The sequence below is a fragment of the Macaca nemestrina genome, chromosome 19 (genome assembly GCF_043159975.1).
Source record: "Macaca nemestrina isolate mMacNem1 chromosome 19, mMacNem.hap1, whole genome shotgun sequence".
NCBI lineage: Eukaryota > Metazoa > Chordata > Mammalia > Primates > Cercopithecidae > Macaca > Macaca nemestrina.
In genome coordinates, this window is record NC_092143.1 from 3,398,987 (window position 1) to 3,412,084 (window position 13,098).

At 52.5% G+C, this 13,098-nt stretch overlaps 1 protein-coding gene across 4 annotated transcripts in view; it reads left to right on the top strand.

The window, feature by feature from the left end:
• The window catches only part of MBP (myelin basic protein), a 152,188-nt gene that overhangs the window by 137,100 nt on the left and 1,990 nt on the right, over positions 1 to 13,098 (top strand). For 2 of the 4 annotated variants that reach the window (XM_011754020.3, XM_071085882.1), the window contains 4 exons: positions 3,711 to 3,815; positions 5,160 to 5,195; positions 5,544 to 5,576; positions 9,083 to 9,202. In XM_011754020.3, coding sequence (XP_011752322.2) covers positions 3,711 to 3,815; positions 5,160 to 5,195; positions 5,544 to 5,576; positions 9,083 to 9,202 — 294 coding nt within the window. The remainder of the gene's footprint in view (positions 1 to 3,710; positions 3,816 to 5,159; positions 5,196 to 5,543; positions 5,577 to 9,082; positions 9,203 to 13,098) is intronic. The other 2 variants (XM_011754021.3, XM_011754023.3) reach the window with 1 other exon arrangement.

Genomic DNA, 13,098 nt, shown 5'->3' on the forward strand with positions numbered 1-13,098 from the left:
GAAACGAAGAAGTGGAGAAGCAGAGAAGCGGAGAAGTGGAGAAGTAGAGAAGTGAAGAAGTGGAGAAGTGGAGAAATGAAGAAGTGAAGAAGTGGAGAAGTGGAGAAGTGCTACCCAAACACCAAGGGCAGCATGGCTTGCCCTAGACTATGAGCTGTGTCAGTGATTTCAGCCCATTGGAGTAGAAGCTAATAAGTAACTTCGTCTGGTAGACATAACACTTAAAGATGTACGTCCTAAAGTTTACACAATTTCCTGTCTCTTCCATTTTGTTTTTTGGTTCATAATTTTACACCCCTTCTCTCACGGTTTGAGGAGAAGGTACAAGGCTGGTTAGTGGTGACTAAATACAACTGGTGACTGAACGCAGAGAAGTATTCGATAAAAGATTACATGACACAAGGAGAATCAGAGAATTCCTTGGATTCTTGCAGAATTCACAGAGAGAATGAGTTGGAATACGAAGAATCAGGGATTTTTATTAGGACTCCAATGTCCCCGGCCCTTCTGACATCCTCACGTTCAGAAGCCCACAGCACCCGCCTGGGAGGAAACTGAGCATGCAAACTCCACTCCTCTGTGCGTGAGAAGGTGGAGGTGTCAGTAAACAGAGGGGTACCCGCCTTGGAGCGCCGGCCACATGCAGAGCGCCAGTGGCCTTCTGTGAAGAGTCTGGGAGCTGTGCTCTGTGTCTGAGAGAGGTTGACAATCTCACCAGGAATGAGAATCATTAACCAACAAGGGCACAAAATGGGAAAGACAACTAGTAAAATATGGAGTGCTGATCACTAAGAAATCCAAGGGATAAAATGGGATATTTTTTTTTTGGAGACAAAGTCTCGCTTTGTCATCCAGGCTGGAGTGCAGTGGCGCAATCTCAGCTCACTGCAACCTCCACCTCACAGATTCAAGCAATTCTCCTGCCTCGGCCCCCTGAAGCTGGGACTATAGGCACACGATGCCAAGCCTGGCTAATTTTTTGTATTTTAGTAGAGACGGGGTTTCACCATATTGCCCAGGCTGGTCTCAAACTCCTAACCTCAGGCAATCTGCCCGGCTCGGCCTCCCAAAATGCTAGGATTACAGGCGTGAGCCACCACGCCCAGCCAAAATGGGATCCCTCTTTCATTCCTCATGCATTCAAAATCTCTCAGGCAGGAATTCTGTCTGCTTCACTTTTGCGGTATCTTCAGAACGTGGACCATGCCTGGCCCCCGGCATTTAGTTGGGAAGTAATGAGGCCCCGGGCAGAGAGGGACGAGCAGCTCATGGTTACGCCGTGCTGTGCCTGCAACTCTGTCACAGGGGAGGCCATAGGCAAGGGGTGCAAAAAACAGAGCTCGCAGTGCTGAGCAGGCCCTATGCATGGGAGACGCCTTTGCCCTGGGCCCTGAGGAGGTTCCAGAGGGGAGAAGGAAGGGCCTTGTGGACAGAAAGGACCCTGCGCAAGGCCCAGAGCAGGGGATACGCAGCCCGTCCATATGGAAGATGGGCGGGGCCAGGGCATAGGCGCGTGACCCAGGGCAAGGGATGGATGCTAGGCAGCCAGGGCAGGTGGGAGGAGAGCTGAGGCTGGGGCTCAGGCTCCTGGCAGGACTGCAGCCAGAGCGAAGGGCCCTCAGAAGCGCCCAGAGTAACAGGGCTCCCGCTGTGGGCAAGGGCGGCCACGGGACACTGGAAGGAGAGGGACATCCGTGTTGCTTCTGTTTCAGGAAGCTTGCTCTGCTCTGGGTGCTGAATGCTGGGAAGGTGGACAGGAAGCCTCCCCACATTAGGGCCCAGGGAATGAAGAGCTTTGGCTTCCCCCTGAAGGATGGGCAGGGCAGGGAGCCTCACAGGCAGCAGGGGAGCTGTTAGTAGTCTGGGGGTGAGGGCAAGAAACGTTTGAAACAGGGGTCCCCAACTCCCAGGCCCTGGACTGGTACTGGTCTGTGGCCTGTTAGGAACCGAGGCGCACAGTAGCAGGCGAGCGGTGGTTGAGTGAGATTATCTCCTGAGCTCTGCCTCCTGTCAGGTCAGCGTTGGCACCAGATTCCCATAGGAGAGCAAACCCTACTGGGAACGGCGTGTTCGAGGGATCGAAGTTGTGCACTCCTAATGAGAATCTAATGCCTGATGATCTGAGGTGGAACAGTTTCATCCCAAAACCATTCCCCCACCCCCATCCATGGAAAAATTGTCTTCCACGAAACCCATCCCTGGTGCCAAAAATGTTGGGAACCGCTGCTTTGAAGAGGATCGAGTAGGGAAGGAGGGCAGAAGAAAGAGTCCAGTGCCAGCAAAACTTCAGACCTGATGTGTGCTGTGTGGAGACCCCCATCTGGGCTCAATGTTCATCTCTGAACATTGAAACGCTGCACACTCTGCAAACATTGTCCTTTGTGGCTGCAGCATGCAGCTATCACCCACTGAATTCCACCGTTCCGTGCACTACCGTAAATCCCAGAGAAGCGCACTTCAGGCCTTTGGTGGCAAAACTGTCTTCTGAACAACAAGGGGTCCAATCAATGTGCACAGAGCCAAGAGACTGGAAGGAAATGCTTCCATTGACTTCAGTGCATTTAACTGATCTGCTTCCGCTGTGTTCTGTGTTGACGGGGCGCAGCCAGAATGCTGGGGCCAGAGCTCCTCTGATCTCCAGAAATTCGATCCTGCCTGAGGTATGGGCTCTTTACATGCAGGCTGTTTCTGAACAAGTAGGATCTGGGAGCCACAGTGAGAAAGTGAGGGGGAAATTGACGAAATCAATCTCCCAAGCTCCTCCTGAGTCCCTTTCCTTTGCTTTTCTGAGAACTCGTGGTCGGCCCTCTTGCCTGGTGCGTGTTCACTGCTGTTGGGCCTTTGCAGTTGAACTGGGAGCCAAGCAGACAGTGCATGAAGTCTGCAAGAGCTGCAGCATCCCTGCGTCCCCTGTGACCCCTTCGCCCCCTTCGTCCCCTGCGTCCCCTGTGACCCCTGCGTCCTCTGTGTCCCCTGCATCCCCTGTGACCCCTTCGTCCCCTGCATCCCCTGCCCCCTGGGCACATGGCTCTTCCCTTCCCTCCGCTGTGAGCTAAACTCTTGCAGCACTTACCACTCCGTATCTTCTATGCAATCTCTACCGACCTGGAACGTTCTGGTTCTGTTGATTACCAGTCGGCCCAGGGCACTCACGCCCAGCCGTTCCTCCCTCTCCACTTCCTCTTACTCGAGATGTAGAAGTGATCGTCCCGAGTCAGGCCGGTGGCGGGGTGGCGTGAGACACTTACTTTGAGAAGCGGAGACCAGCTCATGTTACGCAGCCGCGTCAAAGCCCATGAGCCTCATGCTGTCGTGTGCTTTTCTGTGTCTTCCCTGAGCATTTTCCTGTATTCAACCCAGAAGCCTGTGGATAATAACATTTTTCTCTCAATGCTTTGCCGAACCTGACCCTATCTCAGATGGAATCCCCCTTGAGTTACCGTCACGTCGCCTCTATTTGCTTACACACCTTCATGAGAACCACCCACTAAGTCGGTGACAGAAATCTCTGCCCAGCAAGTCGCACACCCAAACCTGCTGCTGCCAGCCCGTAGCTGCCCCGGCTGTGTCGGGTGGCTCAACTGCAGCCTCCTAGTAGAAAGCCCTTAAAAAATCCAGATCACAAAGGAGGAGAGATCCAGCTTCCCTGAGGGGGACAAGTCGCAGGGACTCTGGACTGGTCCTGAGGTCACTGCTCCTTTGTCTTTCAGGACTCACACCACGCGGCAAGAACTGCTCACTACGGCTCCCTGCCCCAGAAGTCACACGGCCGGACTCAAGATGAAAACCCCGTAGTCCACTTCTTCAAGAACATTGTAAGTGACGATCTGTGGGAGGAGGTAGCAACTGTGAGGGGAGGAGGGGTGCCGGCCGCTGCTGTCACGCACACAGGACGTTCGTATGTTCGGGGGTGGTACCGGGGCCCTCATCAGGGTGAGGCTGGCCGGGGAACTCCCCCCTCGCACCCGATCGCGAGTTCCAAACAAGCACTTCCCGCCACGGATTGCACGGTGCGCTCTGTGCGTTCTCCAGACAGCTCACTTCTCTTGAGATTAGACTCCCATGTAACGCTTAACCCAAAAACACAGGCTTTGCAACCCATAGAGGGCTCTTGCCATGGGCTGGGAGGGGAGGGGACAGCAGAGAGCGCACAGGGCAATTTTAGGGCAGCGAACCTGCTCTGACGAGGCTGCAGTGGTGTCTGAAGAGCACGCACTTGTCCAAACCTGTAGAATGCAGGGCACCGAGAGACCCTGATGCCGTGTTGCTAATAAGGGAAACTGTTCGGGGTATGTAGAAACTAATTTCCGCACAGTTTTTCTGTAAACCTAAAAGTGCCATGCAAAACGAAGACTTATTAAAAACAATAAAACCACAGGCCTCTAATTCCAAGATCTCAGTGCAGCATTTTATGGTCGTATTTGATAAGTGCGTTCAGGAGCTGCAGACCTGGGGGCATCCCCTTGGAAGCTCTGAATGTCAGAGGACCTGCTGCTTCCAGCCCCTGAAAGGGCTCACAGTGAGGCAAAGTTCGCTGCCTCCATCAATGAGGGCGGGTGAGCATCATCCCTCTGTCCCAGGATGGGCCCATTCCCCAGCTACGGAGCCTCTGGGAGGCGTTTTCTGTTCTCTGAAGCACTTTCTGAGTGCCCTGGAGGATCTGCATCATCTAGAATATTTCCAGTCTCAGGTCTATACTTCTTGACCAACTAGGACAGAAATGGGGAGGCTGGGCGCCCAGGTGCTTCTGACGGTGGTGGGTGCTGGCCACCCTCAGCGGGCAGGCGCCCGGGTGCTTCTGACGGTGGTGGGTGCTGGCCCCCCTCAGCGGGCAGGCGCCCAGGTGCTTCTGACGGTGGTGGGTGCTGGCCACCCTCAGCGGGCAGGCGCCCGGGTGCTTCTGACGGCTGATGGGTGCTGGCCACCCTCGGCGGGCAGGCGCCCAGGTGCTTCTGACGGTGGTGGGTGCTGGCCACCCTCGGCGGGCAGGCGCCCGGGTGCTTCTGACGGTGGTGGGTGCTGGCCCCCCTCGGCGGGCAGGCGCCCGGGTGCTTCTGACGGTGGTGGTTGCTGGCCCCCTCGGCGGGCAGGCGCCGGGTAGGAGATGGGCAGCCGCACGGGGCTCCCGATGCAGCCCATGGTTCTCTGTGTCTTTCCAGGTGACGCCTCGCACTCCACCCCCATCGCAGGGAAAGGTAAGACCTTGGAATGTTTTGATTAGTCATCACTTTACTGATAGACCTTCTCTAAAATCCCGTAACGTACCAAAGAGAGAGCTAGGCTCAGAGCTACCTGAATTCATCCCAAAATGAGTTGCCTTGCGGCTGCCAAGTAGAACAGGTCGGCAGATCCATGCACCCTCCTGCCTCTCCCACCGCTGCACAGCTGCTGGGGCCCTGAGCCTGCAGCCCCCTCGGAGCTCCGGGTGGAACCTGTTTTTACCACCTCAGCTCTACCGTGCTTTCATTGTGTTTCCCGTTTATTGAAAGGACTTTCCCTTCACTGACCACCATGTCATTATTTCTTTGTTCTTCCTCATGCAGGGGAGAGGACTGTCCCTGAGCAGATTTAGCTGGGTAGGTGATGAACGCACTTCCATCGGCTTCCTCTTCCATCCCGGTCCTCACAGCCCCGCGACTTTTGTGTTCTGCTCTGTTTCGGTTGCTTCCTGGCCCCCTTTTCTCTCCTCTCAAGACCTCTCTGCCCACAGCTGGGATCGGGCCGCCTTCTCTTCCACTGGGGAAGTGAAACGTGGTCTTCGCTTCTGGCAGGTCCGGTCTCTTGCTTCTGTGCCTGGGACCTGGCCCTGCAAGGCCAGACCATCTTCTCCCAAAGGGTTCCCAGGAGACGTGACTGGTCTCCCTCCCATGGAGGGAGCAATACCTTGTCCGAGAAAATGTTTAACTTCTTCCAACCCAACCAATGCGAGAAACAAGTCCCAGGAACCCGCATGTGGAAGTGGGACTGGCTGGCCCATCTCAGTAACCCCAGATGTTGACACTGGAAAAATGATTCTGCTAATGAACAGAAAAATAGGCTATATAGAGTTGCTGGATTTATAACCTCATTAATCCAAAGATTTTTGTTTTGTATGTGTTTTAATAATAAAAAACATAGATATCAAGCCATCCAGAAAATATTCCTTAGGCATTTTAGGCTTGTTAATGCTGAACGCAAACTTTCAAGGAAGGTTTAAAATGGCCAATTTGAAATTTCTAGTGAATGAATTTGGTGTCTGAGCCAAATTAAAATGCCAATCATTATATTCTAACCAAACTTACAGACTTTAGTTACTAGCAAATATCAGATATGATTCTTACTGTATAAAAGTTTTAATTTTAGAATAAAATGGAGGAATAACCACTAACATATCATAGACAGGTTGTATCTGTCTCCAAACTGCAATGCCCTCATACTCTACAACAGAGCCGGTCTACACCTTCTGCTCAGTTAATAAGCATCATGTAAATGAATGAATACATTTTAAAAGGAAGGCAACCAGGAGAAAGAACAGGAAGAAAGAACTGGAAAATAAGACAGAAAGAAGGTGGGAAAGAGGGAGGAAGAGAGGGAGGAAGGGACGGGACACTAGAGAGAAAGGCAGAGAAAAGATTCCATGAGGATCGCACCTCAGTCCCACACACGATTGAACTGAATTAGGAACTAAGATATTTACTGAAATATTTCCTATTAATGCATATTCGACTTGCTTTTTCTGACCTAATGAATTTGCAAAATGATGACAGTCACGTAGCAAATGTACATGGACTAATACTCACGGACAATTAATTTTTTATTTTCTATGCCAGCAGGAGACAAAGAGGATAGAAGAAGGAAATTCATTTTTGACCCAGAAATCTTATTTTAGCTACTGCTTTATCTGCTCTTAATTTTCTAGGAGTGGACTTTGGGGCCGTCGTGCAGGATCCTCCCCGAATGGGGAGCGATGGGGGGCCGTGCACAGGCCACTCCGCCCAGCAGCTAACAAGAAAAACCCCTGCATTCTTCCCCGCATCTCTCCTTTTGGGGTCCTACTAATGTCTGTTGAATTTCTCTTTTTTCCAAAGCAAAACCCTTCTCTGCATGTTGTCTGCTTGTCTGTTTCCCAGAGCCGCAGGACTCTCTCCTTGTCTGGAGTTCCGGAGAGCCCCACTTTCTCTTTCTAAACTGTGTTGTGTGTTTCCCGGTACATTCTAGGTTGCCCAAAGGTAAACATGACTGAGGATTTGAAAGGAGGAAAGGCCAAGCAGATTATTAATCTGAAAGTCAGTCCCCGGATTTAGTTCTCGAAAACTCTTTATTTTTGGAGACAAGCAATAGACTAGGACAGAATGACGTAGCGCTGGCAGGGGAAGCGGCTCTCTGCCATGTAGAGCTGACAGCCTGGCCTCCCGCACCCTCTGCCATCAGGGAGTGAGCGCAAACCTGGAAACCTCTGGGATGCAAGGGCGAGGCTGGCTGTCCCCTCGGGCACGGTGCTTAGACCTTCTTGCCACACATCCCCTGTCCCTCACCTCACTGGATAGCCCCTGAATCAACTGTTCACACAAAAGCAGCTGCCTGGCTCTGAGCGGCCATACTGGCTCCCAAGCACAGGTTGAAGGAAAAGAAAACTGTACAAGTAGCATGTAGGGTGGGAAGCGCCCAGCAGAGGCTGTGGGTGCAGCCAGGTGCTCTGGAAGCCTGGAGCCCTCTGGCGTCATCTTCCTCACCTCTAAATAAGAGATGGGCTAGGTTGCTCAAGGTCCTCCCTGTCCTAAAACACTTTAATGAAATGGAAAAAAGGCTGCAGGCTGATGGAGGGGGGACAGTTTGGTTTGGTCTCCACAAGTCTTCAGGAAAGGGCACCAGGAGAGTCTCCCATTTCTTGTTGGCAAAACGTAAAGTGCAGTCTGGACCCTGTCCGTTGAGTAGAGATTCATGAGACCAACCAAGATGCCACCCTGAAAAGCTAACAGCACAGTCGGCCTTCCCACAGACAGTGCACCCACCGTGGGAGGACACTTCACCCCCGGGTGTTAATGTCCACCGCGTCCAGACTCCACAGCGAGCTCCTTCCGTTCCTCCCCGTGTTTGCAGTGGAGTTCCCACTTCCGTAACGACAGCTGGCACCAAAGCCCAGAGTTGGCAGCCTCCACTGAGGAGCATGTTCTCGCACAACCCCATTGTGTAGATGAGGAATGGCTTGTGTTCTCACACAACCCCATTGTGTAGATGAGGAAACTGAAGCTCAGAGAGGTTCCTGCCCTTGCCCAAGGCCACACAGCTGGAGGAGCTAGAAAGGTGCTAGGGGAATGGGAGGAGACACTGTCCCGCTGCTGCCAGGACGCGGCTGCCCCCCGTGCCAGCCAGGCCTGCCTCCTCCCTCTGTCCAGTTCAGCAGCCCCGGGCTCCTGGCAGGGGCCTTGCTCCCAGTCCGAGCTATGGCCAAGGAGGCTGATTCCTGCTCACGCCTGGGAGAGAGCTCAGGATTTTGTCTCAAAACCTTATGAAAGATACGAGGCTCGACATTTCACTAAGGCCAAGGACTCTCGATTTGCCAGACAGATCCTAGAACCACAGGGCCTGTGTGACCAGAATCCAATCTGTGCAAATCAATCAGCAAAAGGAGCCCCCAGGAAAGGGCGCGGGCCAGGGCCTCCAGGGACTGGCACCTACACACCTCACAGCCCCCCAGGGTCCAAGTCCTCCAAACACGTGTAGGCAGGAGCCTCCTTACCTTGATTTGCTTGATGTTTGCTAATCTTCTCTTGAACACCCCACAGCGTGAAGGTAAGTAACTGTTCCCTAAATGATTTAGATCCTTAAAATATGTGTGTTTGGGCCGCATTATCTCATGAGAGAGCCTCCGCCCAAACCAGAGCGCTCTTCTCTCTGCGGCCAACACCCTGGTAGACCTGGGGGAGCAGCCTCTCCCGCCCCCACCCCCTCAGCGCGGTGCTGGCCCGTGGCTCCTGAACCACTCACCAGTCCAGTCCAGGGCCTGGGCCCTTCCCCGGGGCCCTGGTGGCAGCTCCCAGTGGCTCAAGCATACTGCCCAGCACTGCGGGTGGAGGCTGAGCTCTGTGGTCTTTTCTTGCAGGGGGCCGAAGGGCAGAAACCAGGATTTGGCTACGGAGGCAGAGCGTCCGACTATAAATCGGCTCACAAGGGATTCAAGGGAGTCGATGCCCAGGGCACGCTTTCCAGAATTTTTAAGCTGGTAAGGTACCCCCTACTCAGCTCCACTGAGCGGGGACTAAAGGGTCCCAGACTCCCCAACTGAGCTGAGCACAAGGGTGGCTGCCGCCTCTGACTCAGCCGCACTATACCCCGGGTGTGCTCTGGCCCAGCGGGCGTGCAGGGGCTCAGGTGGCATTGCCCACTCGCATTTACGTGCGGGTTTCCTCCGAGATGCATGTGGGGCCGGAGGCACCTGAGGAAGGGCTGCGCCTGGGCTGGTTCAGGGGCCCTGGAGCAGGCAGCTGACCTTGACTCCGGGGCAGGGCCCAGCTGGAATCCAACTTGCCCATGCCCAGGGGTTGGAGCCCTCAGAGAGTAAGCAGGAACCAAGCAGACGTGGGTGTTGGGGGAGGTCCCTGGAGCCACGGGAGGGGATGCCCAGGAGACCTCAGGGAGTGGGGAGTGGCTCGTTGGCTCATGAGGACCTGGAACCAGACCCAGGACGAATGCCAGGCCCGTTGTTTGTGAGCCGTGTCTCTGAGCCTCGGTTTTCTCATCTGTAAAATGGAGGTAACCCACCCACTCAGCTCACAAACTCGCTGTGAAAGTAGAAGGTAGTGACAGACACAAAATGCGCTGGCAGGTGCGGGGCTCAGATTCCTTAGATAAGCAGTCACCTTTATTATTGTTAAACGTCACCCAGAAAACCGGAATTCTTAGACAGCTGCTCTCGTGAAGCAAACGGGGAGGCAATGAAGCTCCAGGCAGGGCCGGGAGAGAACCGCGAAGCCAGACGGCCTGGGAGTCCCCCCGAGGCACCTGCGTTTGCATTTTCGTCTTGGAGGAGACCAGGCCTCTGGGGGGCCTCCCCGGGGTGCAGAGAGGAGGGTCTTTCTTGGTGTGTAACATACTCATTGAGTCAGTGACCTCACCTTTGACTCCATGTATTTATTGAGTCTGGATGTGCAGTGTGCTCTGCCCAGCAGCTGGGATCCACATGGGCATAGACATGATCCCCCTGCGTCCTCGGTGAGTGCAGAACCTCTGCCATGAGCCTCAATTCTGGGAGGTTCTGTGGACAACAGGCGATTCATGGCACAGCCCAAGATCTTAAGGATAGCCAGTCTTAGGAAAAGCTTTTAATATATGAAGTGAGCGGTGAGTAACTGAGGTGCTTACTTGCTTTATGTCAGATAAAGTGGTAAGCAGGATCCACTCCTCAACGTAAATTCTGAGTAAGAAAATAAATTCTCCAAATATTCAAGTCTCAGGGCCATCATGCTGTACACTGCCGCAGTTCTGGGGTGTGGCCACAAGAGGGCGAAGATGAGGCTCCCCGGGGAGCAGTGTCTGAACCCAGCACTGCAGTCAGGACGGCCCCGCCCCACCTGGCCAGTACCGCACCTGCCTCTGAATCGCCTGGGATGCACGCCCAGACCCCTGTCTGGGCTCTGCCACAGGCTCACTGAGTCAGAATGTCCAAGGGTGAACTAGGTGTTGCCAGTTGTGATGATTTTGCAGACACTGTGCTCACCTGGGAAACACGGATTCATCCCATCTGGATAACTAATTCCTCCACTGCCAGCTTAAGGACTGTTAGACACACCGAGAGAGTTGAGTGCTGGCTCAGAGTTGATGGGATGGCCCAGATGAGTGAGGGGCCCCATTTAGCAAATATTTCCTTGCAATATATGCAAGGCTTACAACCAGTCACTCGAAATGCTTGCAAGGCCAGAGCTTACCAAGACCACCCTGAGGAACAGAAAGCTGCATTTAGATCTGCATGTTTACTGTGTGCACATATAACCAATGTACTACACGCATGTGTTTTCTTACATAAGTTCGGTATTTTCCCTGAATTTTTTTGTAAGCAGCTTTTAAAAATTATTTAATTTCCGTAGAGTTCAAGGGAAGCATCGATGTATCAAAGCAAATTGCAAATCATATGGCTGTAATTAAATTTTACTGCATAAGAAGTTCATAACTGGCCTACTATGGCCGTATGGCTGAATGAGTTGACTTGGAGCAGTTCCAATAGATTAATAAATCACAGCTCCTCCAGAAATGAGGGGTTTAGAGGCAGGCAGGTGGAGAGGACAGGAACTTCATAGCATTTAATGTCATTTTGCCATCTTTCTGTTCTTTCTGGTGCTGTTGGAAATCAGTAGTGAGAGGAAAAGACTCAAATCTGGAAGTCTAGCATTATCGGTAGGAACTGGGTAGAAAAAACTATGCAGGTCACCCCATCACTCGGAAACCACGTGGGAACATCATAGGAGCCTCCTGTTTCCATGTGCATTAACTTCCAAGAACATACATGTGAATGTTTTCCCACCTGTAGTGTTGCTGTGGAGTTGTGAGGCGTCAAAGTGGAGGCAACAGTATCTGCCTTTTGCAGTAGGTTCTGTTCTTTTCCTGTCCTGAGAGAGGAGGTCAGTCTAACCCTCACCTTGTGAGTTCAGTCTTATCCTGACCTGAGCCCAGGGCGGATCAGATGCTTAGATCATGCGACTCCAAGTTGCAAGACACATAATAGAGAGAAGCGTGACTGCTGCATCCACGCAGGCTCTAATCCTGGCTCGCTCGGGCTGGCTGAGCTTTGGCTCCTGGGCTGTAAAGAGAGGATGATAGGAACACCTACTCCAGGGGGTGCCGTGAGACAAAAGAGAAAATGGGGAAAAATGGGTTTCCTGCATGGTCAGTGCTCAACAAATTGTAGGTTTAATGATAAAAAGTGAAACCAACATGCCCACCATTTTCAATGTCGAAAGTTAAGAGGGTATCTCAGTGAGTCACCTTGCCAGAGGCTGTAGGGAACTTCCTCCATTTCAGCACAGAAGCACCTTGTTTCATAGGACAATGGTTCTACCACTTTCCAGGAAGTCCAAAGGCTGATCTCTTGGAAATGCAGCAAAAGGTGAGGTGCGTGCTGACTTCTGGGCTACTCCAGAGGGCAGCTCCAATGCCAGGGATGTTCCAGTTAAGCCAGAATCAAACAGGAAAAAACCCATGCTCCTGAGGGAGAGGCTGGCCCTCAAAGGGCAGGGCCCTGCACCTGTCAGCCCCCAGGCCAGCAGGAGGCCTCCGCCATATGTGAGAAAGCCCTGTCTTGGGAGGGAAATCTCACTAGATGGTTCCTAAGGCAGTTTCGCAGGCTAGAATTTCATAAACGTTTTCACTTGTGAAAACAAAAATCCCTTAAGTGAGTTGTTTAACCACAACATAGAGGCTTGTTTATAATGCTAAGTATGTACTTGGAAAACCCCCCAAGAAATCAGAACTGTCACCTTGGTCTGTTAGTTGCGTTATTTGTAAGGATTCTTGGCGTCCGCACTCTGGTTATGCATTTACTGGGCAGTGTGGAAGACACAGAATTAGATGAGGACAGTGTTAGTTCATTGCTGATCAGCCACGGTGAAGAGCATATTTCTTTTCTGTCTTGCTTTCTGGGGACTCTTCACCAAAATTGATCATTTCATAAAAGGGGAAACCCAAGGAGAGAGACTAAAATTTGAATAAAAATTTCAATGCAGAAAAAGTGCCGTTCTGCTTTGTCAATCTAAATGACGTTGTGTGTGACCAACGCGCGCCTCCTTCTAGAGGGATGCCCACGCCTGGCTACCTCCACACCGTGGGCCACGGCACACCTGTGTACCATTTCGATGAGCTGCCAACTCCTTCTTAAGCGTCGAAATTATTTGTCCCCCAAACATGTAAATGCATGACTTTAAGACCCCTTCAAAGTTTGCAGACAAAGCTCCCTGTGCATTGGAGTTGTCTGGTGTGGCAGATGAGATGGCACACAGGAGGGACGTCCCCAGGGACGGACATGTGGCTTTGCTCTTTTCTGGTGTGTGCAGCAAGGGGTGTGCTAGGGTCCCTCCGAAAAAGAACTTGCTCCTGTTGTGGTTGGCAGTTCCCCCCAGCCGCTCTGGA